At 41.3% G+C, this 24,017-nt stretch overlaps 1 protein-coding gene across 6 annotated transcripts in view; it reads left to right on the top strand.

The window, feature by feature from the left end:
* PWWP2A (PWWP domain containing 2A) overlaps positions 1 to 17,035 on the top strand; it is a 36,317-nt gene extending 19,282 nt beyond the window's left edge. The window contains exons 2-4 of one of the 6 annotated variants that reach the window (XM_026510893.4): positions 322 to 1,286; positions 12,360 to 12,479; positions 14,844 to 17,035. In XM_026510893.4, coding sequence (XP_026366678.1) covers positions 322 to 1,286; positions 12,360 to 12,479; positions 14,844 to 14,857 — 1,099 coding nt within the window. In that variant the 3' untranslated portion in view covers positions 14,858 to 17,035. The other 5 variants (XM_026510889.4, XM_026510896.4, XM_026510890.3 and 2 more) reach the window with 5 other exon arrangements.
* The last annotated feature ends 6,982 nt before the right edge of the window (positions 17,036 to 24,017 follow it).

The raw sequence follows: 24,017 nt of genomic DNA, 5'->3' as shown, positions 1-24,017 counted from the left end.
AGCTTATAGAATGCCTTTCTGATCTAAGACTAAAAGGTCTGTTTTAAATAATGTCCGCTATTTTGGCGCTGGTTAGACCAGTCATTTGAGTTTATACCTAAATGTGTAATCTGTTTATACCTAAAATGTAGGAACAATAAAAAATGAAGGGCTTTGGGATTTTGGCAGGGAGGTGGTCAGTAGGTTTTTGTTTTTATTCTTTAATATGAAATAGAGTTCAGGAAAGGTCATACGAACTAACACTAGGTGTTGTTTCAGTATAAGAAACTGAATCATAGACATTGAGTTAATGGCTTCTTTTTTCTTTGATTTCTTTCCAAGGTTTGGGCCCCATGGGATCCCTGTGACAGTGTTTCCCAAAAGGGAATATAAGGAGAAACCTGAAGCCATGCAGCTCCAATGTAATACATTCCAAGAAGGGACAGAAGTGAAGCGTGAAGTGAATGGTGCTGTTCCCGATGACCCTTCTCCCATCTCGCCTCCCGAGCCGGGCTTGGCCGAAAGCCTGTGGACTTCCAAACCACCGCCTCTCTTCCATGAAGGAGCACCTTACCCTCCCCCTTTGTTTATCAGGGACACCTATAACCAGTCAATACCTCAGCCACCGCCTCGGAAAATTAAGCGACCCAAACGAAAAATGTACAGGGAAGAACCTACTTCAATAATGAATGCTATTAAACTGCGACCCAGGCAAGTCCTGTGTGACAAATGTAAAAACAGTGTTGTTGCGGAGAAAAAGGAAATTAGAAAAGGTAGTAGTGCAAGTGACTCTTCTAAATATGAAGATAAAAAACGGAAAAACGAAAGTGTAACTACTGTGAACAAAAAACTGAAAAGTGACCATAAAGTGGATGGGAAAAACCAAAACGAAAGCCAGAGAAGAAATGCTGTGGTGAAGGTTTCCAGTATTGCTCACAGCAGAGGCAGAGTAGTCAAAGTTTCTGCTCAGGCAAATACATCAAAAGCTCAGTTAAGTACTAAAAAAGTGCTCCAGAGTAAGAACATGGATCATGCAAAGGCTCGGGAAGTGCTGAAAATGGCCAAAGAGAAGGCGCAAAAGAAGCAAAGTGAAACCTCTACATCCAAAAATGCACATTCAAAAGTCCATTTCACACGTCGCTATCAGAGTCCTAGCTCAGGTTCCCTTCCACCCCGGGTTCGTTTAAAACCACAAAGGTACAGGAATGAAGAAAATGACTCTTCTTTGAAGACAGGACTTGAGAAAATGCGGAGTGGCAAGATGGCACCCAAGCCCCAGTCTCGCTGCACCTCTACCCGCTCAGCAGGTGAGGCCCCTTCAGAAAATCAGAGTCCCTCAAAAGGCCCGGAAGAGGCCAGCAGTGAGGTTCAGGACACAAATGAAGTGCTTGTGCCTGGTGAGCAGGATGAACCACAGACACTGGGCAAAAAGGGCAGCAAAAGCAATATCTCTGTTTACATGACCCTAAATCAAAAGAAATCTGACTCTTCCAGTGCTTCAGTGTGTAGCATTGATAGCACAGATGATTTGAAATCCTCCAACTCTGAGTGTAGTTCTTCTGAAAGCTTTGATTTTCCTCCAGGCAGTATGCATGCACCTTCCACCTCCTCCACTTCCTCCTCTTCAAAGGAAGAGAAAAAGCTCAGTAATTCCTTGAAAATGAAAGTCTTTTCCAAAAACGTCTCTAAATGCGTCACACCAGATGGCAGGACCATATGTGTAGGGGACATTGTTTGGGCCAAGATCTATGGCTTCCCTTGGTGGCCAGCCCGTATTCTTACTATAACTGTGAGCCGCAAAGATAACGGCCTTTTAGTCCGACAGGAGGCCCGTATTTCATGGTTTGGGTCTCCAACAACCTCTTTTCTTGCTCTTTCGCAACTCTCCCCCTTTTTAGAAAACTTCCAGTCACGCTTTAATAAGAAGAGAAAGGGCCTGTACCGCAAGGCTATCGCAGAGGCGGCTAAGGCTGCCAAGCAGCTGACCCCTGAAGTGCGGGCTCTGTTGACACAGTTTGAAACGTGAACATGGACAGTAAGGTAGGCAAGAACCATTGGAAGGCGCCACAGATTTTCTAGTCTAGTTAGGAATAACTTCTACGAAATAGCTTGGCCAAATCGGAGAGAGGAATTGTACTCGGTGGCTGCTTTTTTATATTTATCTTATAGCCATTTTTAGACTGAGAAGCTTAAACTGAACAAGCAGTCAAATTTTGTCTTAAGGAAGTGAGATTTTAGCAGTATTTTTCAGTTTTGAAATCAAACCATCCCAAGGCATAGGAGCCATAGCCTCAACTGAAAATGAATTTTTGCAGGGACTGTTAATTGCCATTTGTACCTAGTACTGTGTGTATGTGTGTATATTTATATATGCACATGTACGTATATGTGTGTATATGCATACATACATATATATAACATATAGCCTGTCACTGTGTGACACAGGTTGCGTATTTGGGATTGCAGTAAGGGCTGGTGAGCTGGGTTGGGGGTGGGGATGGGGAATAGTGTGGATATTTAATGACTACTTGTTTTTTAATTAATGAATACGTAGCCTTTCTATGTGCACAATGGCACAGGAGTTTGATACTTAGGTGTTTGACAAATTGAAATGCTTGCTATTCAGTTGCAGGCTGGGGAAATAGCCCAGTATTTGGGGTTAAGACTTTTAAGGCTGACAAGGTTTGAATCATCACTCTTTCGTTCAGTGGGGATTTAACAAAAACTTTCAAATTTCTGGTTTGGGAGTTTAGGTAGGTTTGTCTTTGGATATGTAAATAGTTGATTGCTAAATTTGGTCAGATTTCTCCTGACTGGCTGTTCCTAAATTCTTAGGATACGTCCTGGTAAATTACACTTTGTGAATTAATTGTCATGTGTGTAATTGTTGCATTTTGGATGTACCTAATTTGATAATTTTTAAAAAATATTTCCATTTAAGGTATCTGTTTGCAGGTCAGAAAATGAGAAAATGTAATTGTGTAATGCTCTGAAATGTAAAAAAAAAAAAAACAAAAAAAAACTGTAAATAAAATCGACTAAATCCAAATTATTTGTGTGTGTTTCTCAAAAAGCTTTGAAAAATTTCAAGATGGTAGAAAGTTATTCTTTGTAATAGTTTATAGAGGAGATGAAAAAAATCAAACCTTTATTTTCCTATTTGTCCTATCAGAGAATATATTACCTGACCATAGATAAAATGAAGTAAGTGATTAATCCATATATTCTGAAAATGAGGTTTTACAGTGTAGAGGTCTGATATGCTTCTAGATTTGAAGCCTTCCTCCCGCCAATTTCTCATAAATGTGTAGGTTTAATTTTCCTCATTTTTAGCCTTAATATTTCATCACATGGCTCTTTGTTTTATATTTGGGTAGTAACAACCAGTCTGTCTTCTGCCTGGTCTGCCTCAGGTATCCTTGCTTTTGGGGCTAGTAACTTAGATCACTGTTTTTCTACATGGTCCATCTGTCCCTCCGATTTGACTTACTTTTCATTTTTAGCTTTTTATTGTTAGTGAAAAATAACATCTGATTGCCCATTCAGGCAAATTTATCCCAAGATTTTTCAAGTTGCTTTCACATTTTTTTGTGTCTAACTTTATCTTTTGAATTTGATAGAATATCAATTTGACACTTATAGAAACTTGAAAATTTTAAAGAGCAACTTTCTGTGTACTTCCAAGTAATCCAGTTTGAAATGTCTTAGTTACCTATGGAATTGATAAAAAGATTAATGGAGATTAAAATCCATAATCTGACAGCTTCCTTAAAGTTACGGACTTTTATGATTTATATACTGATAACTGCAAAAGCAAGTAGAATTTCTTTTGGGGAACTCAGTCAATGCTTTTTGATTATAATAAACACACAATTGAAAATAACAGTGTTTCACTTAAGTACAACATATTCTTTCCTGCAAACAGAAACAACTATACTATTTTTTAAAAATTCTTTGATTATAACAGGTTGAAAGATGTTCACGGTGTGGTTGAGGGGTTTTAAAGAAGTACCTTAAAAGATTTTTGAGTATTCTTTCAGATTAATGAATTTGTTCAGATTATTTTTGAAAGTTTGAAATCTAAGGTTCAGAAAGATTTAAGCAAGGCAGAGCAAAAAGTCACTTAATGCAATTCCAAGGCTTCATGTAATCCAAGTGAGTTAACATAGTGTGTTTGACAGTGGACATTGCTAATAAGTCAAGTGCTTTGGCAAATGTGCTCTGGTGGCATAAACCAAATTTGATTGTTTCAGAAGCCCTGGGTGGGGGCGGGGGGGGGGCAGGAATAAAGTCATGATTGTTACGTACAAAAATAACATTCAGTTTTATGTAGTCCATACCACTGAGGGAAGGGTTGAAGCAAAATCACAAATGTGCATGATCTCCTATTATCATGCCAAATAATCCCTCCATTTTAAACTGGTGTATTTCATCTGGTGTTTCAATAAGGAAAAATTGTAAAGAATTTCTTAGTCTTAAAACACGTATATTCTAAACACTAATCCTGTAGCCTCATGTTATTTTACTCAAATGGAAATTTAAAATTTTGAGTATAGTTGACGCACGATGTTAGATTAGTTTCAGGTGTACAACACGGTTCAACTTCTCTACACTATGCCAAATAGAAATTTCTTAAGCAGCTAAATTTATGGAGGAGATAGAGTTGAATTGGATAGTTCTAGCTATTTTGCTTTAAAGTGGTCAAAGGAGGCATTTACTCTTTGTATGGAGATAACCAAATGTGTGTTTTCCCCCTTGCAGAGAGAAAAGCAGGCTTAGGTCAAATAACCAGTGATCTTAAAAAAAAAAAAAAAAAAAAAAGTTAAAACAAAGGATTAGCAAGGGGAGAAACCAAGTGAAAGCTGTAACAGCCAAAGATGTCTTTATTTCTAGAATGGCTCAGAAATTTAAAGCATCAGAGTATTTTTCTCTAGTTTCCCAGGATCTATTGAACAGAATGCTGACTGTTGATTTGAAAGGGATATCTTTTCAACTCAATTATAGATGTAGAACCAGACGTGAAAGAGATTAGTGAGATGGGGAAAGTACAATTCATTAGTCTGGAGCCCATCTGCATGACTTGATGTATCCTATGGGGTTTTGATAGGAAAATCTATAAATAGTGACTTTAAATTAGTACTAAGTAAAATAGACAATATAGATGTGAAGACAGACTTAGGCAATATGAAAGTGTTAACTAAAATCAAATGTACATCTTCATTAGTGGGTCCGAGTTTGTAATTTACAAAATACTGACTTGCACTGCTATTTTGACCAGGTTGTACTTAATATTGGTTATGTTGAAGGAACGATACATATTTGCATTCCTTTACGTACATATAGGATTCCTTTACATAGAATAACTGAATTGGGAATTGGAAATACAGGCGTACCTCAGAGATACTGTGGGTTTGGTTCCAGACCACCACAATAAAGTGAATATCCCAGTAAAGTGAGTCATGAATTTTTTGGTTTCCCAGTGCCTATAAAAGTTACTTATATTGCAGTCTCTGTGCAGTAGCATTGTGTCTAAAAAAACAATGTATATACCTTAATTAAAAAAGTATTTTACTGCTAAAAAATGCTAACCATCTGAGCTTTCAGTGGGTCGTAATCTTTTCCTGGTATGGAGAGTCTTGCCTTGATGTTGACGGCTGCTGGTGGATCAGGGTGGTGGTTGCTGAAGGTTGGGGTGGCTGTGGCAGTGTCTTAAAATAAGACAGTGGTGAAGTTTGCTGCATCGATTGACTCTGCCTTTCGTGAACAATTTATTTCTTTGGCATGCAATGTTGTTGGATGGCATTTACCCACAGAGGACCTTCTTTCAGAACTGGTGTCAGTCCTCTCAAACTCTGCCCTTGCTTTTTATCAACTAAGTTGATGGAATGTTCTAAATCTTTGGTTGTCGTTTCAACAATCTTCACAGCTTCTTCATCGGGAGTAGATTCCATCTCAAGAAATACTTTCTTTGCTGATCCATTAAGAAGCAGCTCTTCTTGTGTTAAAGCGTTATTGTGAGATTACGGCAATTCCGTCCCATCTTTGGGCTCCACTTCTAGTTCTCTTGCTATTTCCACCACGTCTGCAGTTACTTCCTCCACTGAAGTCTTGAACCTTTAATTTGTGTAAAAAAAGAAAAAAGGCAGTATCTGCGAAGTGTAGTAAAGTGAAGCACAATAAAACGAGATATTCCTGTACCTTAAGAAATCTAATTTGGATCCAAAATTAGATTTTTCCCTTTTACATTGTGAATTTTTCTATGGTTTGTGCTATATTGGTTCATTTTTGTTTAGTACTCCTAGCAGAGAAGGGACTAACAAAGGTTTAGAAAAGTTGACGGATATTTTGATTTGGGCAGAGTGAAGGCCTCTAATAGGGAATTTGCCAGAGAGAATGGAGACCCTATTTCTCAGTTGGGGCAAATTTAGCATTTGCCTTGAGATTGTATTAGTATGGTGGCTGCTAAGACCCATCTCTAATTGAAATGAGCTGGATACAGGCAGTTCAGAAAAGAAGAGGCTGGTACCATACCGGTTGCCAGGAGAAAATAAAACCGCTAAGCTGAATGAGTTACTTTTACCTGGTTCTGACTGAGTTAATAGGCTCTTCGTGTTCTGTATCTACTGTTTGCGTATACTTAGAGTATGCCTTCATTTAACAGAGTGCATAGAATTAAAAAAATGAAAGCTTTAGCAGTTAATATGCTCCATTGAGCTATTTTGAATAAAGGAATAGAAAGTTTAAAATCCTAGTGATATAGATGCTCTGTATTTTTAGTTTTCCAGGATGTCTTGGTGTATCTACCATGGGTGGTCGACACTAAGATCAGAAGAGAAACAGCTCAACTCTTTTTGTTTAATCTTCACTCAAGAGACTTAATATTTATAGACTTGGATTTTTTTTCCCCTTTCCTTGTGACTTTAGGTGGAAATTAGTTTCTTCCTGTCATATTAATAGAACACTATTTTTTTTTTTTTGTATTTTAAAAAGTGTTAAGTGCCTCTAACATAAAATTTAACCGTTTTTTACAAAGTGTACAGTTCTGTGTCACTAAGTACATTCACATGTTGTGTGCCTGTCACCATCCTTCCATCTGTAATTTGGATTTTGAGAGAAATCTTTTAAATTTGGGCTGATACTGTTCTACAAGGTATTTGGAAATGAAGTCACAGGAGTGTTTTTCTTGATCAAGCATTGTGATGGGAACATGCACCTGGACCTCCTGGCTTCCAGGATTCCTTCGTAATCAACTTGCAGTCCTGTGTAGTGCTAATGGCGCCCCATTTTTAGAACTGTTAACTGCCTCTTGGTAAAATTTTTAGGTGAGTTAGTGTGATTGTATTTGCCTATTAAAGTCTCTTACAAGTGGGTTTTAAGTTAAAACCAGCCACTCCCAGTGACAAAAACCGTTGTTTTAGACAACTTTATGAGTATGAAAACTACTTAAATTACTTTAGTAATGGAATTAATTAGCTTCCAAAACTTAAATTATTTTTATTATTTTTTTTAAAGATTTTATTTATTCGACAGGATAGAGACAGCCAGCAAGAGAGGGAACACAAGCAGGGGGAGTGGGAGAGGAAGAAGCAGGCTCATAGTGGAGGAGCCTGATGTGGGGCTCGATCCTGTAACACCGGGATCACGCCCTGAGCCGAAGGCAGACGCTTAACCGCTGTGCCACCCAGGCGTCCCCAAAACTTAAATTATTTACACACTATCATACTTTTTGCCATATTTTCAAATTTGTGTATTGTTACTCTTTTACTTTTTATGTCAGTATAGTTAGCGGAAAACAAATAGTCTTTGACATACATACTATTAAAATTCTAAGGTTATCTTGTGTACCACACTGTGGTAGGAAATACTAAATTAATTTTATTTTAAAGATTTTATTCATTTGAGAGCACACACAGTGAGAGGGAGAAGCCAACACCACCACCACCCCCACCCCCGCCCCGGGCAGAGAGCCGAATTTGGGGCTCGAGCCCAGGACCCTGAAACCGTGACCTGAGCCCAAGGCAGATGGCCAGCCAACCGAGCCACCCAGGCGTCCCTAAATTAATAAAAAAAAAACCCAAATAAAAACTTAGAGCACAAGTGGGAAGGGCAGAGAGAGAGGAGAGAGAATCTCAAGCAGACTCCATGCTGAGTGCAGAGCCCAACTTGGGGCTTGATTTCATGACCCTGAGATCACAACCTGAGCTGAAACCAAGTCAGAACCTTAACCGACTGTGCCACATAGGTGCGCACCTTAAATCATTTTTATATCATGTCTTTAAATCCATCTTGGGGTGGATTGAGTCAAATTTTAATGCATCTAATCTCTGGGAAAAAAGTAATTGCTGAACTTGAATTTTTCTTACAGATTCCTGTTACTCTGGCACAAATTAAGATTGGTTGTGGGAAGGTGTAAAGGAAAAGAAACGTAGACTCAAAAACTTAAAGGATTTATCAAAATGTCGAATTTCTGAGTCAAATTCCGATTTTTCCACTGAATAAATTAGATGGCTTGTGATATATGTTGTCTAACTTATGGGCCTTTTCCTATTGGACACTTTTATTTGTGCAGCAATTTTTTAAAACTTTGATGTTGAAAAAGATGTTAAAAAACCTGGTCTTAAAACTTGGTTTATTTATTTATTTTTTAAGATTTATTTATTTTTTTGTCGGAGCACACGTTTGCAAGCACAAGCAGGGGGAGCTGCAGGCAGAGGGAGGAGCAGACTCCCCACTGAGCACGGAGCCTTGATGCGGGGCTCCATCCCGGGACTTTGGGATCGTGACCTGAGCTGAAGGGAGACGCTTAACCGACTGAGCCACACAGGTGTCCCTTAAAACTTGGTTTAAATGTGAATTACAATTTTCTTCAAATTCCTGATAGTTTTATAAGACCTCATTAAAAGTAAGTTGAAAACATAGCCATAATTTAAATATGGAATCTTCCTTGTATCGTAAGAATATGACAGGTAGCTTCTTTTTATTGACTTAGAAATCTAAGTCTTAACCAGAAATTATGATTTAAAGCATGTAAGTTTTTCTATCCTAGTGCCTCTATCTAGAAGGAAAACCACATATGCTAAAGCTGTTACTGTCACGCTTTTCCCCTTTTCATTTAAACTAAAAACTTGTAATTATAAGGTACATGAAGTTTTAGCAAAGGCATTTTAAAAAGAAATTTGTAAGATAACTTTGTAACTCTCAGTGTCCCTCATTAGTTCTTTCCAGCACAAAGATTCACTTAAAAGTTATTGAAAAAGGGGGCTCCTGGGTGGCTCAGTCAGTTAAGTGTCTGCCTTTAGCTCAGGTCATGATCTCGGGGTCCTGGGATCAAGCCCTGCCTTGGTCTCCCTGCTCAGCAGGGAGTCTGCTTCTCGCTCTCCCTCTGTCGCTCCCCCTGTTTGTACTCTCTGCTTGTCAAATAAATAAAATCTTTAAAAAGTTATCGAAAAAGCCTAGAAGGGATATAATTTTAACCCAGTAAAACAGTTTTTTTGCTTGCCTGGGGAGAATGTTTTTGGAGGAATGTCACGGTTCTCCTGTTGAGTGTAAAATAATAGAAATGGATACTTACGGGTATATAAGTTGCAAGTGACCAGTAGTGCTCCATACCAGACTTTTGTTGAGCAAAGAATCATGTTTTTTAAAGATTTTATTTTTAAGTAGTCTCCATACCCAGCATGGGGCTCAAACTCACAACCCTGAGATCAAGAGTTACACACTTCACCAACTGAGCCAGCTAGGCACCCTAAGCAAAGAATTCTTTCTCACTTTTCAGGCACATGGTTGAAAGTACAGGGTCTTGAGCCAGATTTCGTCCTAGATTCAAAGGAAGACTTGGATCTGCCTCTTACAAGCTAACTGTGTGATCTCGGGTTACCTCAATGTCGTCCTCTGATAAAGGGAGAGTAATAGTACCTCATAAGGTAATTGTGAGAACTTAAATATTTAAAGCAGTACAGTGCCTAGCATAAGACGTAGAGAAATAACTTGCTACCGTTGCCACAACCACCACTTTCTGTGTATGACATAGGAATTTCATCCTGGTAGCTTTTGAAATTATCTTTGTGCAGCATATACTCATTATGAATGAAAAGTGTTAAAATGTATTCTTATCTGAGATTACAATAATCATAGTATGGTTGTCCATAAATATCTAGAAGAAGGCATGAACTATATCCAGCAGGCATTTGTGGAGGGCACTGGGTTGGAGGTCATGGGGATTATAGTGAAGGGAGAACTGCATTCACCTTCTATTTCAACTCTTGCCTCATTCATTTATGTATTCATAAACTCCAGTCTATTCCTCTCCTGTTTCTACTCTCCCTTATGCCAAGCACAGGGCCTGACAAAGGAGAAATGATGTCTGCCTGTGAATGAATGAGGAAGAGTAACTCTGGTTCAGACAGTTATGTACTAACGACCAGTTGCCATCCCAGAAGCCTGGCACATCCCAGATCCTTTGAAAGAGGCGTGAGAAATAATTGTGCTGGTGGGGTTTGGTGGAGTAGCGGTCCTCTTAGGAGAGCTGTACAAAGGTATTAGACCACAAAGCTATGCCTGTCAGCATTTAAGTTGCATAAATGAGCTGATTTGCAGAAATGCTGCATTCCCTTGGGACGCTGGTGTTATGTAATATTTTTTTGCCTAGTGGTGAAAAAAATGGGTATTAATTTGAACATTCCTTTTTATTTTTTATTGCTACTGGTATAATTGAGTAGATTGTTTCCACTTTTTAGGAGGGAAATACACATTCTAAGGCCTTGGTCTTTGTCATGGCCATATTTTCTAGAAGGTAGTCCTCTTTACCCTTTGCTCATTTTTGGTGCTGTTGACAACCTGTCAACACCTGCAGTTTAGCTTTAATCAAGGAATCTGGCTGGGAGGGACATCTTGGGGTAGGCTGGGAAAAACTATTAAAACCTTATTAGAAAAATAGCACCAAGGCTAGAAAACCAGAATGAGAAACGAGGCACTGTGCTTTTCCCTGTTTGTTCATGTTGCACGATACTACAGTGTAATAAGGGAAAACTTAACTCTTTAGTTTTTAATGCTGAACTTTTCTCTTAAAAGCATAACCTCCTTTCTTTTTTATGATATTTATTTATAAAGATTTTTATTCATTTGAGAGCAAGAGCGAGCGAGCAGGCACAAGTGGGGTGAGGAAGGGAGAAGCAGACTCCCTGCTCAGCAGGGAGCCTGATGTGGGGGCTCGATCCCAGGACTCTGGGATCATGACCTGAGCTGAAGGCAGACACTTAACTGACTGAGCCCCCCAGGCGCCCCCCAAGAAGAGATTTAGAATGATTGTTGGAACTTAACAAGTTTTACTTACTGAGGGAGAGGTTCAAAGTTAACTTGGTCCGTGTACTCGGGTTACTTTTTTCTTCTGTGATGGCTGTTGGATCACAGTTAATAGTACATTTAAGTACATAAGATATACTTACATAGTATGTGTGTTTTCCCATGAACAAAAGGGTGAATAAATAACCTTATTAAATCTCAGTTAAGAAAATTGTTCTCCTTTGAGTTAAAATTCAGAAGTAATTATTTTTATAGATAATGGGTATGAGATTTCTCCTCCTCAATGTCAGAAAAGCCTTTCTAAAAAGTTTTGACTATACGTTACTGTTTCTGATGTACCATAGTATTCTAAAAATAATTATTTTGTTATAAGGACTGAAAATCCTCTAAATCGATGATCCCAGAGTTTGATGTGATGAATTGTTAAAATAGAGGAATAAGAATACAAGCAAGTATGTTAAAAATAAGGCTTAAAACAGCAGTCCTTCATTTGAAATTATTCTTTGTATTTGAAGTCTCTGTTCTGAAAGCCCAAGTGAGAAAGCTATCTTGTCAGACTTATTTCAAGCAGGTACTAACTCACACAGGAAGGTCAGGTCCTGAGTAGTGTGCAAAGAAGAGAGGGACTCAGGTACCAGTTTTTGTCATTCTGCAAAATAGGGTCTTTGAGCTCCCTGATGAAGTAGCATGGACAAGGATGACAACTTCAGCCCTTGCTGTATACTGAGAGGACCAGGACTACTCCAACCCTAGCTTAGTGGTAGGCTACAAGAAATTTTTTAGCTGGAACCTCACGTGGGAGTTAGCATCTTAGTGTGGGCGCCCCGAGGCGTGTTGCTGCTGAACTGACTTGTGCCGGAGAGTGCCCTCTCCTGGCCAACGCTGGTGTGTCCACACCTCAAGTCTGTTCTTTCCGTACCCAAACTTCACTTCCTGTGAAGTCAGCGAGTTATCTAGAATACATTCATTATGAAAATTCAACTGAATTTTGGTCTTATTTTAAAATTTTTTTGTAAAATGGATTTAAAAGAACTCAAATGACTGCTCTACTTTTGTTAACTTGGTTTTTTCTACCATAGGTCTCCACAAATGGCAGCTATTACATCAGACAGTGACGAGTCCTGCTGCTCCCTTACAGTGTCTGACAGACCACTGTGGATTCAGACTGGGAGCATTGAAGTTAACAGTGAGACGGGCAGGTCTGTCTGTGTTAAGCCCTGCCACAAAGTGAAGAGGGCATCATGTCATCACTTAATCATTCTGAAGTAGATTAGGCTAGACCTGAAAGAATTCATTAGTTCTTTTTCTGTAGTTTTCATTGACCTGGGTAGCTGGGTGTACCTCACGTAGGTGACAGTTTTAATGAGTGAAAATAACTTTCAACTGTGCTAAAAAAGTAGCGCTAGCCTCCTGTGAGCTTCTGTGAAATGAGAGTTTGTCCTAGGGTGTTAAAAGTTGGGTATCAGATTGTAGAATTATGTCAGATAGCGACTGAGTCTCTGTGGGAAGTCAAATAGTGGATTTATCTTTTCACTGTCTCAGTCTTTGTCACTTTTATATCCACTTCTTAGTCATTCTTAATGTGTATATATGAGTATATTTCCATATATCAGCACACACAGACACACACACACATTAGTGAATTAACCTCAGAACCATTGTCATTTACATAAGGAAAGTCAAAACCTCAGACGGGCCGTGATCTTTTTCTTTAAGTACATTTATTGAGACCTCTTTGGATAGCACCTTAAAGGCTTATTTTGGGCTCTTACACAGCTGGAAAGGTTTAAGGATTTCTGTTGTGCTGCTTTTGAACTTACGATCTCTTTTTGCTTCCTTGAATTAAGGCTATTTAACCTTGTGGTGTTTGTGGCTAGTGAAGAGCCACGATTAGTCTGTGGCATTGCACAGGAGCTGTCATTTGCAAGCTGGGTCAGAATGGCACAGTTGGGATCAGAGATTGAGGCTGGGAGATCCTGGACTGAGCTGTACTGTAGGGATGGTAGCTACCCTTATGGCGATTTCTTGAGGGAATGGTGTTTGTTCTCTGCACCTCTCAGGAATGAGTACTAAGACCTGCTTCAACCCTGGGCTTTCTTGTCCACTTGAATGGGCCTCACTAAGGTTGAAGGCAAATACTGAGTCATAAATAGAAGGAAATGGAATTGTGCATGGGAGTGGATATTTACCTTTTTATTTCCTCTTTCAGTTTACTTCCAAAGTTGTGTGTGGGTTTAAAGAGTATTACTAGTTTTAAAAAATAAACATTTCTTAGCTCAATGTCAAATTTAAAGGTTTTAATCATTCTATTTCTTTAGAAGCAAAGACTGTTCATCTTCTATTCTGACGTGTGTGGTATTTATGGCTAGAAGCCACTGTTCATTGCTAGAGAAAAACATGATAGAATGCCCTGTTACTGTGTTTCGTAGGCCTTGATCCAGTAAGTCAGGGAGGCAACCCAGGAAGCTAACAGAAGATCAAGAGTTCCAGCAAGAATGGCAAAGGCTCCTACTTTGAAATGTTCGGAAGCTGAATATTGGGAAGGATGGGGGTGGTTTTTCTTTTCCCTTTTTGCATTCTGTGTTTGTTCTGTCAGTTATTATTCTGCTAAACACACCACAGATCTTTGGTTTAAAAATACATTTGACAAATAAAAAAATCATTATTCTCTCCACGATCACTTCCTTTGGAATTTAAGCTCTCACTGGTAGTCTGCCGGGTCTGAGAGGCATTAACGAAGGATGATAAAGGATTGCAGTGGGGTTCTTACCACTTGGTATTGAAAGGAAGTCGATAATGTTGGGCAGAAATTCTGGTCATGCTATTTGGAAGTAATTTTTATAAGCCTCGACCTCTCTCAATGTTTTGCTCAGTCTTGCTTCTTCTTGGAGGTATGGTAAAGAGAGCCTCTGCTCATGATCCGGTGTGCTGGTGTAATATGGGACACTGGTCAGTTTAGTGTACAGAAGTTGTCTTCGAGTAGCAGCATGGCGCTCTGGATGCCTTCTGATGTGCTGTCCCCCCACCCCCCTTGTTTGCGTGTGCACATGCGCAGACAGTACGGTCTGCAGCTGACCCGCACTGAGCTTGGTGTCGTCTAGGAATCTGCCTCAGTCCGTAGGCTGCCCGTGCTAGGAAGGCCGCGGGCGCTTCAGAGCCGTCCAGGGCAGTGGTGCCGACTTCCGAAGGCTAACGTGATACCGGTGAAGTGGCAGCATAGAGAACGAAGCTAAACGCCCTCCACCCCCCGCCCCCCCATCAGGCAGATCTTCATCAAGTGTTTTTAAAAATCTGCTCAAGTGCAGACCGACTCTGTGAAGGTGACAACAGTTTTGTGTGGGAAGTTGGCCAGACGTACTTCGGAAATCACACGAACGCTTCTGCTGGTTTAGAGTGGAAGTAAATTGTTTTTTCAAATATCGGTTTTAAGTTTAGCTGATTAAAAAGAGACAAGTGTGATCCCATACTCTACGTAGGGCTGACTTTAAACAACGAGGACATCATTTTTCTCCTGTTTACTTGTGCTTAACTACATTTTCTTCCTTTTCTTTACTGTATTTCAGCACAAAGACATTAGCAGGCTGCTGGTTTCATGGACCCGTCCCACAGTGACACCACACCAGAGCATCAGGACTGAATGACATTGGAGACTCAGATTTTTAAAGCTGCACTAAGAAGTAAATGTTAAGGCAGTGGTTACAACCGACAGGGCACTTGCAAATTGTGCTATATTAAACTGAAGAAAAGGTATTAGGGGAGTGTTTTATAAAAAATAAACTATTGCAATAAGTTATGCATGAGAGGAGGAAAAAAGTGATACGAAACACGCAAAGAACTCACTTGAATTTTATGTATGAAGAATCACTGACCGTAACTTTTTCTGAATGTGAAGTTCTTTTCAGTACAGTTTGGACAGGCCTAAAAGGCATGGGATGATGACAGAGATGCTGAATTATTTTTTAAACTAAAACTTTGTGCTTTCTCCAAGGTTTTGTTCATCAGTTCAGATATGAGCAAAGGCATTTCTAAGATGGCTCTCCTGTGACACAGCAAGAGTCACAGCTGCCCAGGCGAGGCCAAGGTCTCCTTCAGGCTTCCAGTGGAAACAAGAGAAAAGGTTCTCTAACATCCTATAAAAAGGATGGTAAAGTGCCCCGCCCCACCCCGAAAAGAGAATTTGGATCTTTTCTTTCTTCAATAAAACAGGGCTGTATTATCTTGAATATACGTTTGCTTGTTAGAACATATTAAGATGTATTTATTTGCCACCAGTATTTAACATTTTGTGCACATTTTCATAACTGCATTCTTACCTTTTAAATTCTGACTCAAAGTGGATAGGCTAGTGTTGACCTTAGAGTGAAAATGTATACTCTAAGAGCTAGTTCTTAATTCTCCTGAGGTGGAAAGGCTTTTTCCCTGAATTTTGGTGTGGACCTCTCTCACGGAGAGCCCCTCCTTCTAAGTGCAGGATATTCTCCCAGGTGTCAGGTGGGACTTGACCCTGGGAACAAGCAGTAGGAACAGACCCATAAAGAGCTCTCATGCATGGAACATGAATTCTTATTAATGGAGACCATTATGTCTTTCTTGTCTTTGGAAAATGCATATTATGAAAAACCTTAACTTTTCTTTTTAATGAATGGAGAAAACTTTCATGAGAAAACCAGATGGACCTATTAGTACTACATTTTTAAGGCATTTTATATTTGATGGTGCCGTACTTTTAATAATAAAACTGAAGTTTTTTAGTGGCAATACGGATTTATTTTTTAAACCAGAAAGATAATCCATATTGATTACTTAATACAAAAAAGGGGAAAAAATGCCAAAAAATTAAACACAAAATTCATTTGAAGCAACATAACAGATAACTGAGCATTTGCCTCAGGTGTTCAAACTTTCCATAATCTTACTGTATGGGTTTGGGATTTCTTAATAACCCCACGTTCAGGATTAAGAAAAGGTTCTGAGTGAGAGCTGGAGAACATTTGATGTACCTGACTAGGACTTGTTTTACAACTCAAGAAGAAAAGGAAGACAGTCTTCTAGTGAGCTTAATACAAATTCTAATTACAAGGCAAGTAATGAAAAGTTTGGAGCACATTCTAAAGTCTTTGGAAATCTTCAGGAAGTCATACACATTTGATCAAATCTGAAAAAGTCAGCTCAGGAACTGGAGCAGCAGGGAGCTCTAAAGATTATGTGTACCTCCATGGCCCCCTCGTCTTCACGGCCCTAGGGCTTAGGCTGGGGTCCATCTTGTTCTTTCTGAGATTGAACACCAGCAGTACCTTCAGGCTCACTTCAGGAACCAGATAACTCCATGCCATGGCGGACTTTACAATAATGAAGCTTTAGAATTCTTTGCGCAGAGTGATGGAAATGACCAAGAAATAATACAAAGGCAAAACCTGATCTCTCCCAATTCTTTTAAGTATCCGAATATTTCTCCTCATGACAAAATTCTCAAAGGTGTTTTGTTATAAACCACGTTTTCATTTTTTAATAAATGAAATTTGGTGGTATTTACAATCTAGACATACCATGTTGCTATTTCACTTTTCATTGCTTTAGTTGCTTAATATTTAAGCTTTGCTTCATGCTACCTTTGTCTGTATTTCGAATCTTCACAAGCCTATTTCATTTTGTAGACTTGAATGACAAAAGTTGTTTCTCATCTAAAGTATGCTAAGACTTAAATGTTAAAGAATGTTGTGTAACATTTATCCAATAAAGTCTTGATTTTTTAAAATTTAGTTATTTAAAAACTTCTGTTTACTTTTTAGGAGTTAGGTTTTAAAGGTTATTATTTTTTAACTATTAAGATTCAACCACCAGTTCTTTAGGGAGCTGTTTTAAGTAACACTGCTTCCTTAGGAGAACAGCGTGTTTTTATTTAATCATTGGGAGGTTTTTATGGAACCCTCTACGATCAAGGAACAGAGGATTCTATCCACAAACATGACTGTTCTTTTCCGATGGAAACAGATATGCTACCCTTCAGAGCTGGATGTAATTGAGCAAACATCTGCTCGTAGGTTTTTTTTTTTTTTTTTTAAGATTTTATTTATTATTTATGTGACAGACAGCCAGCAAGAGAGGGAACAGAGCAGGGAAGTGGGAGAGGAAGAAGCAGGCTCCCAGCAGAGAGGCCCGGTGTGGGGCTCGATCCCAGAACGCCGGGATCACGCCCTGAGCCGAACGCAGACGCTTAACGACTGCGCCACCCAGGCGCCCCTGCTTGTAGGTTTGTTTTAATTTTAAGAAGTCCTGCCCTTATGGATGCATGGTTGCTGCTTTAAAAGCCCAGCATGTCTGATGTGAGTGTTTGACCAGAAACACTCCGTTGTCAGGAAAAATACACTCCCGATCATGTTACATACATGTGTCGCTATGTTTATAGGCACACCTAACAGGAGAGGGGCTGACTGATGAGACGCAGGGCTACAACTTAGGATCTTTCTGGTGCTGTATTTGTGTAAGGAAATCTGAGTTTGGATTCATGCCCTGAAATCATGTACGGAATGTACCAGGACCTTCCTGGGCAGGCTGCGTATGTCACTGCAAACATGCACTGTGGTAAAAAGTAAGCTGTTTTCCTGCTTTTACACCTGACAACTCATTTCTCTTCTCTCAAGTAATGATTCTGATTCTTCCCTCAGTGCTTTGAATAGAGCGCACTGTGTATCTTCAAGCGCACCCTTCTCTAGTGATGAACACCACAATGAAATTTCATGGCCAAAAACTCCTTTGCTCTGATACCAAGAAGGTAATGAACCTGGAATGAAAGAATACACCTCAGGAGTACTGTGCCAGAGGAAGAAAGAGCTGGCCAAACCCAGTGGCTAGGTCACCACACTTCTACGATTAGCCCTTTCCTGATTTCCCTGTGAGACACATTTATGGAAGCAACCTTCTAACAAAAGGAGGCCAAGTGAGCTGGTGATAGTAAGAGGAGGCTGCTTCTATACAAATGACCCCCTTTAATCTACATAGATTATAATCTAAATTCTATCAGTTACCTTCCCGACACAGTCATACAGCTGCCCTGGCCCAAGACAGGGAAGGCACGGAAGTTTTTCCCTTGAGTGAAACAGTCTATAATCTTACGTATCTGAATGCTGTCTAAGCTCGCTCAGTGCCTAATTCCCGTGGATCCTGAGTGGACAGCTCAGACCTGTGATCCAAAGAAGGTGGACTGTATCAGCAGTGTGAAGTACCTCGAGGTAAAGGAGTGCCTGCGGTGTGACTGTTCAGAGAAGCACAGCCAGGGGCTTCAGGAAGACACAAAGCAGCCCTGGAGAAGACAGGGCTGGAGGGGGTCCTTCACACGTTTAAATGCAGCTTCTCTGACACCGGTAGAAAAGAAGGCAGGCTGGAAATGCTTTGGCAGCACAAGCTGAAGCTCTCTTGGTCTCTGATGCCAACCCTGCCAATGGCAGGATCTAATCTGTGTCAGAGCCCCGGGAAATTATCCGACCGTTCCTCCCAGTGAACTTCATGAAGCAAAGTGGCAAACGGCGTGTTCTATTTGGGGTAAACTATCCCTACAAAACTGTGTACTCGAGACCAACTACCAGAGACCATCCACCAAAGCCAACATTCTTTGAAATGTAAACTGTTCTCCCCATTTCACTCCATTCCCTGGCTTCCCATCCCTGGCCTCTGTCTTGTCTGTTTGAAGACTTGACCATTTGTGGATTTCAGACTTGCCACATTTGGGGAGTCGGAAGGCACTTGGGTGTTCAGGGTTATCAGACGGTGTGAGGCGGCTGCCTGCCAAGTCCAGTGGAGTGCCTGAGGTAGAATTCCTACCTGGGTGAGCTGTATTCTCGGCAAGCTAGAGTTCCAGGAGCTGGGACTGAATCATGGCCCTAAATTATTAGCTGTGGGCTTCCCTGGCAGTGGGAGAGCAGGCCACGCCATGCTTTAGCTAAGTGGGAAATGTGAGCTTCCAAATTTCCCCTTGAGTGAAAGGAAAAAGGTAAAGCATATTTCTAGTTCTGGCTGATAGAACTTAACTCCTGCATGATGGAGCTTATTCCTAGTTTGCAGACCTCAGAAGGTCGGAAAATTAGAAGATGGCAATATTCTTATTACAGAGTATTCCAAACGTGTAAAGGCAGACTGGTCACTAACAAACCCCGTGTGTCCACCCCTAGCTTCACCAATTACCAGCTTGCAGCCAGGAGGACTGAAATGTTTAGTGCTTTGAAATCCGAGGCCATCCTCATAAATTCATGTTACTGGTTTCTCTGATTGCTCCTTGAAGGGTTTGAAGCAACTATTCTGAGGCTCTAGGGTGATTTGAGCCCCACCTCTTGGGCTGGCTGGTAGCAAGTAATCCATTTCTCATTATCAGGAGCATGAATAGGCTTGGTCTAGTATGGACTCAGGGCAGCTCTTCACAGACAGAAGGAAGCAACTGCAAATTATCACCTCATTTTTCTGCGCCGTTCCCTGAAGGCACAGATTTCCTAGCCACTTCTGACACACTGTGCATCTACTTCCTCCTCTAAAGGAATGAAGGTGCTAGAAGGACTAGGCTTGTTACTACCACAGTCAGAGAGGGCAGGCTGAAGAGGGGAGGACGCATCTCACTGAAATTGCTCCAGGATTTTACTAGGGTTTAGGGGTATGTATCAAGCACACAGTGCACACCGATAGAAGTATTAGAGGAAGAGCTCAAGGCCTGAAGAAATAAGGGAGGGATGAGGTGAAAGGCTCCTGTGATCACAGCAACAGGAACAGAACAGCAGGGCTGGCAGTGACCCCTGGGCTGCAGGCCCACAGGCTGCACCCAGAACACTGAGCTCCCGTGGCTCAATGCTGCCTTTTAGGCCAAGAGTGAGCTTAAGGAAAAGCTCAGATAACAGAGGAAGAGGGACAGAGGCTTAAGTCACGGATTTTTCCTGTCCTAGGCAGTTTCTCAGATTGGCACTCTGGTCTTCGACGGTTAGTGGACCCTTCCCTTTAAAGATCTTTCTTAAGGAGATTAAAGCAGCCATGCACTTGCACAGCCGTTCCCTTCCTCCTCGATCTCCTATCAATGCCCTCCCCTTTGACATTCCAACTTCGGCTAAACCAGTTGTAAAAGAGAGGATTTGCAGGTCTGGTTAGCTCTTAGGATCAGACAGACAACCCTTGCAAATACGTCTTCCAGTCACGTTTGCATTTAGTACCTGCTGCCGGCTTCCCATCCCACGAGAGTCTATTCAGACAGTAAAATGCCTCCAAAAGTCCTCTGTCTGGTCTTCCTAAATCAGCCTGAATTCCAGCATGAGAGCCGTGTGAAACGTAATCCAGCAATAGTCTTAGAGGCCAGCTCAGAAACAATCACCAAGCCCAATAATATTTCCAAAAGCAGTTCCCTACCCTCAACGACACAAAATGTTGCAGGAAATAGGACCTTTGTCACTTACAGACCAAACATGCATGCCTTTGACTATACCTGAGTAACTCTGAAGCTCCAATGTGTGAGATCTTGTCATTTTACTGAAGCTCGAATGTAGGCCCAGTGCCACGAAGTTCAGGTCATTAGCCAGTAGGCTCGGCCACTCCCCAGCCGCCACATCTCAGCATGGTGTGGCGAGCACAATATTCCTACGAGGACAATAACTGGTAGTAAGATACGGCATTCTGGGGGGGCGGGACAAGGAGCAAAAGGATACAGGGGAAGAACCCAGGGGCAGCGCTTATGATGGAAGGCAAACCTATTTGGAAGGTAGATTTCTTAGAAAAAGAAGGGGATCTTCAGAGTAGAATTTAACCAGAATTCAGATCCATGATGTGAGGAAAAGGACCTAATCCGTGGTGTACTCCCCATAAAGAAAAGCACCGGATGAGCAGAACTTTGTTGCAGAAATAGTCCCAGTTTCCCGGGCGAACCTTCTGCGGGAGGCTCCAGTGAATGGAAGTCACTCATGTGAAAGTTGGCGGGGTGCTTAAGACACAGTGTGCAGCTATCTGTAGCACAAGATTCAGTGGAAATGCGATCTGGGAGAAGGCAGAGAGGCAGAAACAAGAGGACAAGGTGGGGACTTCTGAAAGTCTAAGACAAATCCTTGCAGGTATCTTAAGATGCAGAAATGAGAGAATTTAAAGACCCAGAGGCATAGGCTTACGAGCCAGGCTGAGCTCTGCGTCTGGGGGCATTCTACATGGCAGCACATGATGGGCTCGACTGGTTTGCAGTGATTCTCTTTACAAAGTGTCCAAGCTTCATGTGTACCAGTCCTGCATTCACTGTTGAGAGATCCTAGCTGAGCCCTCTATATAGTTAGCCAGAACTTCACACGACCCAAATAAAAACTACTGGAGAAACTTGACTGGGACCATAAACTGCAGGGTGTTGAGGCCATTCTGGGCAATACACAGGGAAGCCCAGATCAATCCACTGATCTTGACTAGGTGAAACCAAGCTGTTGTCTTTCACGGTCTCCCACGTTCTTTGGAAGGTGAAAAATAGCACATAAACCTTCTAAGCTGACATTTGAATCACTTGCTGGGTCTTAAATTTTTGAGGAAAATGACTAGTTTCTACTTACCTTGAGATAACAGGTAATGGTTAGCAAAGGAGACATTTTAAAAACCAGGGACTGATCAAAGGGTACCGAATCTGGAGAATTCTGGATAGAGATGGTTATTCACACTGAGAACACGTAGAATGCCTTGGATACCAATTTACTAGGTTTCTGGTAGAGGAGTAGGTGTTGGTGCTATTAAGAAAATAAATACGGCCCTTACCTTCTAGGAGCTCATGGAGGCAGACAGGGGACAGTAGATCATAGTAATTAAATAAAATGTGTCTTATAGTCTTCAAGGAAATTCTAGGAGGAGATCCAAAATTATTCTGATCCATTGCAATATTGTTGGAATAAGAACATATACAACATCAAACATTTCTATTCTATTCCATTCATTCTACTGTCAAACATTTTCAAAAGGTTTGACTATTTTTTCCAGATTTGTAAGTAGAAAAATAACTATGGTTGATTAAAAAAAAAAACAAAACTAAAACAACAGTCTGTGTGTTAAGAAAATTCACATCTAGTTGGATTCCCTTCCTTTCCTTGGCAGATGCATTACTTGGCCCACCATGAGATTTCAGTGTGGTGGAGATGGAGGTCGTGGTGGAGACGGAGGAGGAGGGAGAGGACGAGGGGGAAGGCCTGAGAAGCAACACCCGCAGAGCCCGCAGCAAGGGTGGCGTGTTAAGGCGGGCTGTACGGAGGCAAACACGGATCTCCCCACTCCCTGGATGGTCAGAGAGGTGCTCAGGCAGCTCAGCCCTGGCCTTGGCCGAGTTTCAGTATTAAGCTCAAAAGTCAAAGTGTGACAAAGTGGCTCTCAAAATGTGGTCTGAGGGGCGCCTGGCTGGCTCAGTCGGTAGAGCGTGGCACTCTTGATCTTGAGGTCCAGAGTTCAAGGCCCACGTTGGTGTAGAGCTCACATGAAGAAAACGAACAAGTAGTGAGGCTTCTCAGGAGTTCCTGAGGCCCCTTCGGGTCTCCAGAGGGTCAACAATACTACGGAGCGGCGGGACAAGGAGCAAAAGATGTCCTGCTGTCACATACATGCACGGTGCAGGATTTTCCAGACTCCAGGACGTGTTACTGTGACGACCTGAATGCAGGAGCAGATCTGAGAATCTTGCTCTATTCTATGAAGACACATGAAAGGGATTTGCAAAAATGTAGGATGATGTCTTGAGATGTTTTTGTTTTGGGAGATATTTTTCTAATATTATTTATACTAACAGGAAATGTATTTGTTATTTTTAAAGGAATTACCTAAATATTTAAGAGAATTTTCTCAGTTTTAATTTCTCATGTGGTCGACATCAGTGGATATAATCCACGTAAGCCAAAACACTCTCTAGACTTCCCTGAGCACGAGGGTCCCGAGGTGAGAAGAGCTGGGAGCCGCCCCAGCACCGCCCGCTGCGCGGACACACTCACCACCGAGGCTCCGGTACAACTTCTGTGATGTCACACACACACTTTTTCGGGAATATTAGATGCCAGATTTACCATAAAGATAGCAAAGCAAAAGTAACCACACTCCTTCTCCCTCTCCTTTTCTCCTTGTTAATTCCATGAAGAATTTCATTTCACAATCTGGAAGACAGGCTCAGCGTATCAGTTTGGACTGCGCATCGTTCTGCTACCTACCGACACTCTTGAAGCGTCTTCGAGGAGCGGATCAAAGCAGCGGCGCATCCTTCCTACTGGGAGGGGGCCTACTGCAACGTTACTCACACAACGAGACGTGCGCCTCCTTTCTAAGATGAAACCTGCGTGTCACTGCCTTTGACACTCAAACCAGAGCAACCAGAAGCTTTTCACCAGCAATGGTCGATGACTAGGAAACAAATCCCTAAGCCTACCTTTGAAACTTCTGGGTTCATGTAGCCTAAAAGATGATGGTTTGTTCTGGGATTTACATCCCACCATATCTGAAGGAGGCTATTTTAAGTTGAAACTGTTAAGACTGATGCCTGGGCAAAAACACTCATTCCATAACGATCCGCACAAACCTGAAGAGGCCCCAGACAGTCTGTGCTGGCTCCCAGCACGTGGCACAACGGTCGCTTCTGCAGGACCATCTTCCAGGCGGCGACTAAGACTTTGGGCAGATTCGTGGGCTCCAGTAATATTCGGCAACACTGCTCCCGAAGCCAGAGCCTTCTGCTTTAGCTGTCGTTATGGGGACAAAATTCACAAGCCAGCTCA

This window comes from Ursus arctos, unplaced genomic scaffold (genome assembly GCF_023065955.2).
Source record: "Ursus arctos isolate Adak ecotype North America unplaced genomic scaffold, UrsArc2.0 scaffold_15, whole genome shotgun sequence".
NCBI lineage: Eukaryota > Metazoa > Chordata > Mammalia > Carnivora > Ursidae > Ursus > Ursus arctos.
Note: the sequence above shows the minus strand (reverse complement) of the source record. Positions and strands in the feature narration are given on the sequence as shown.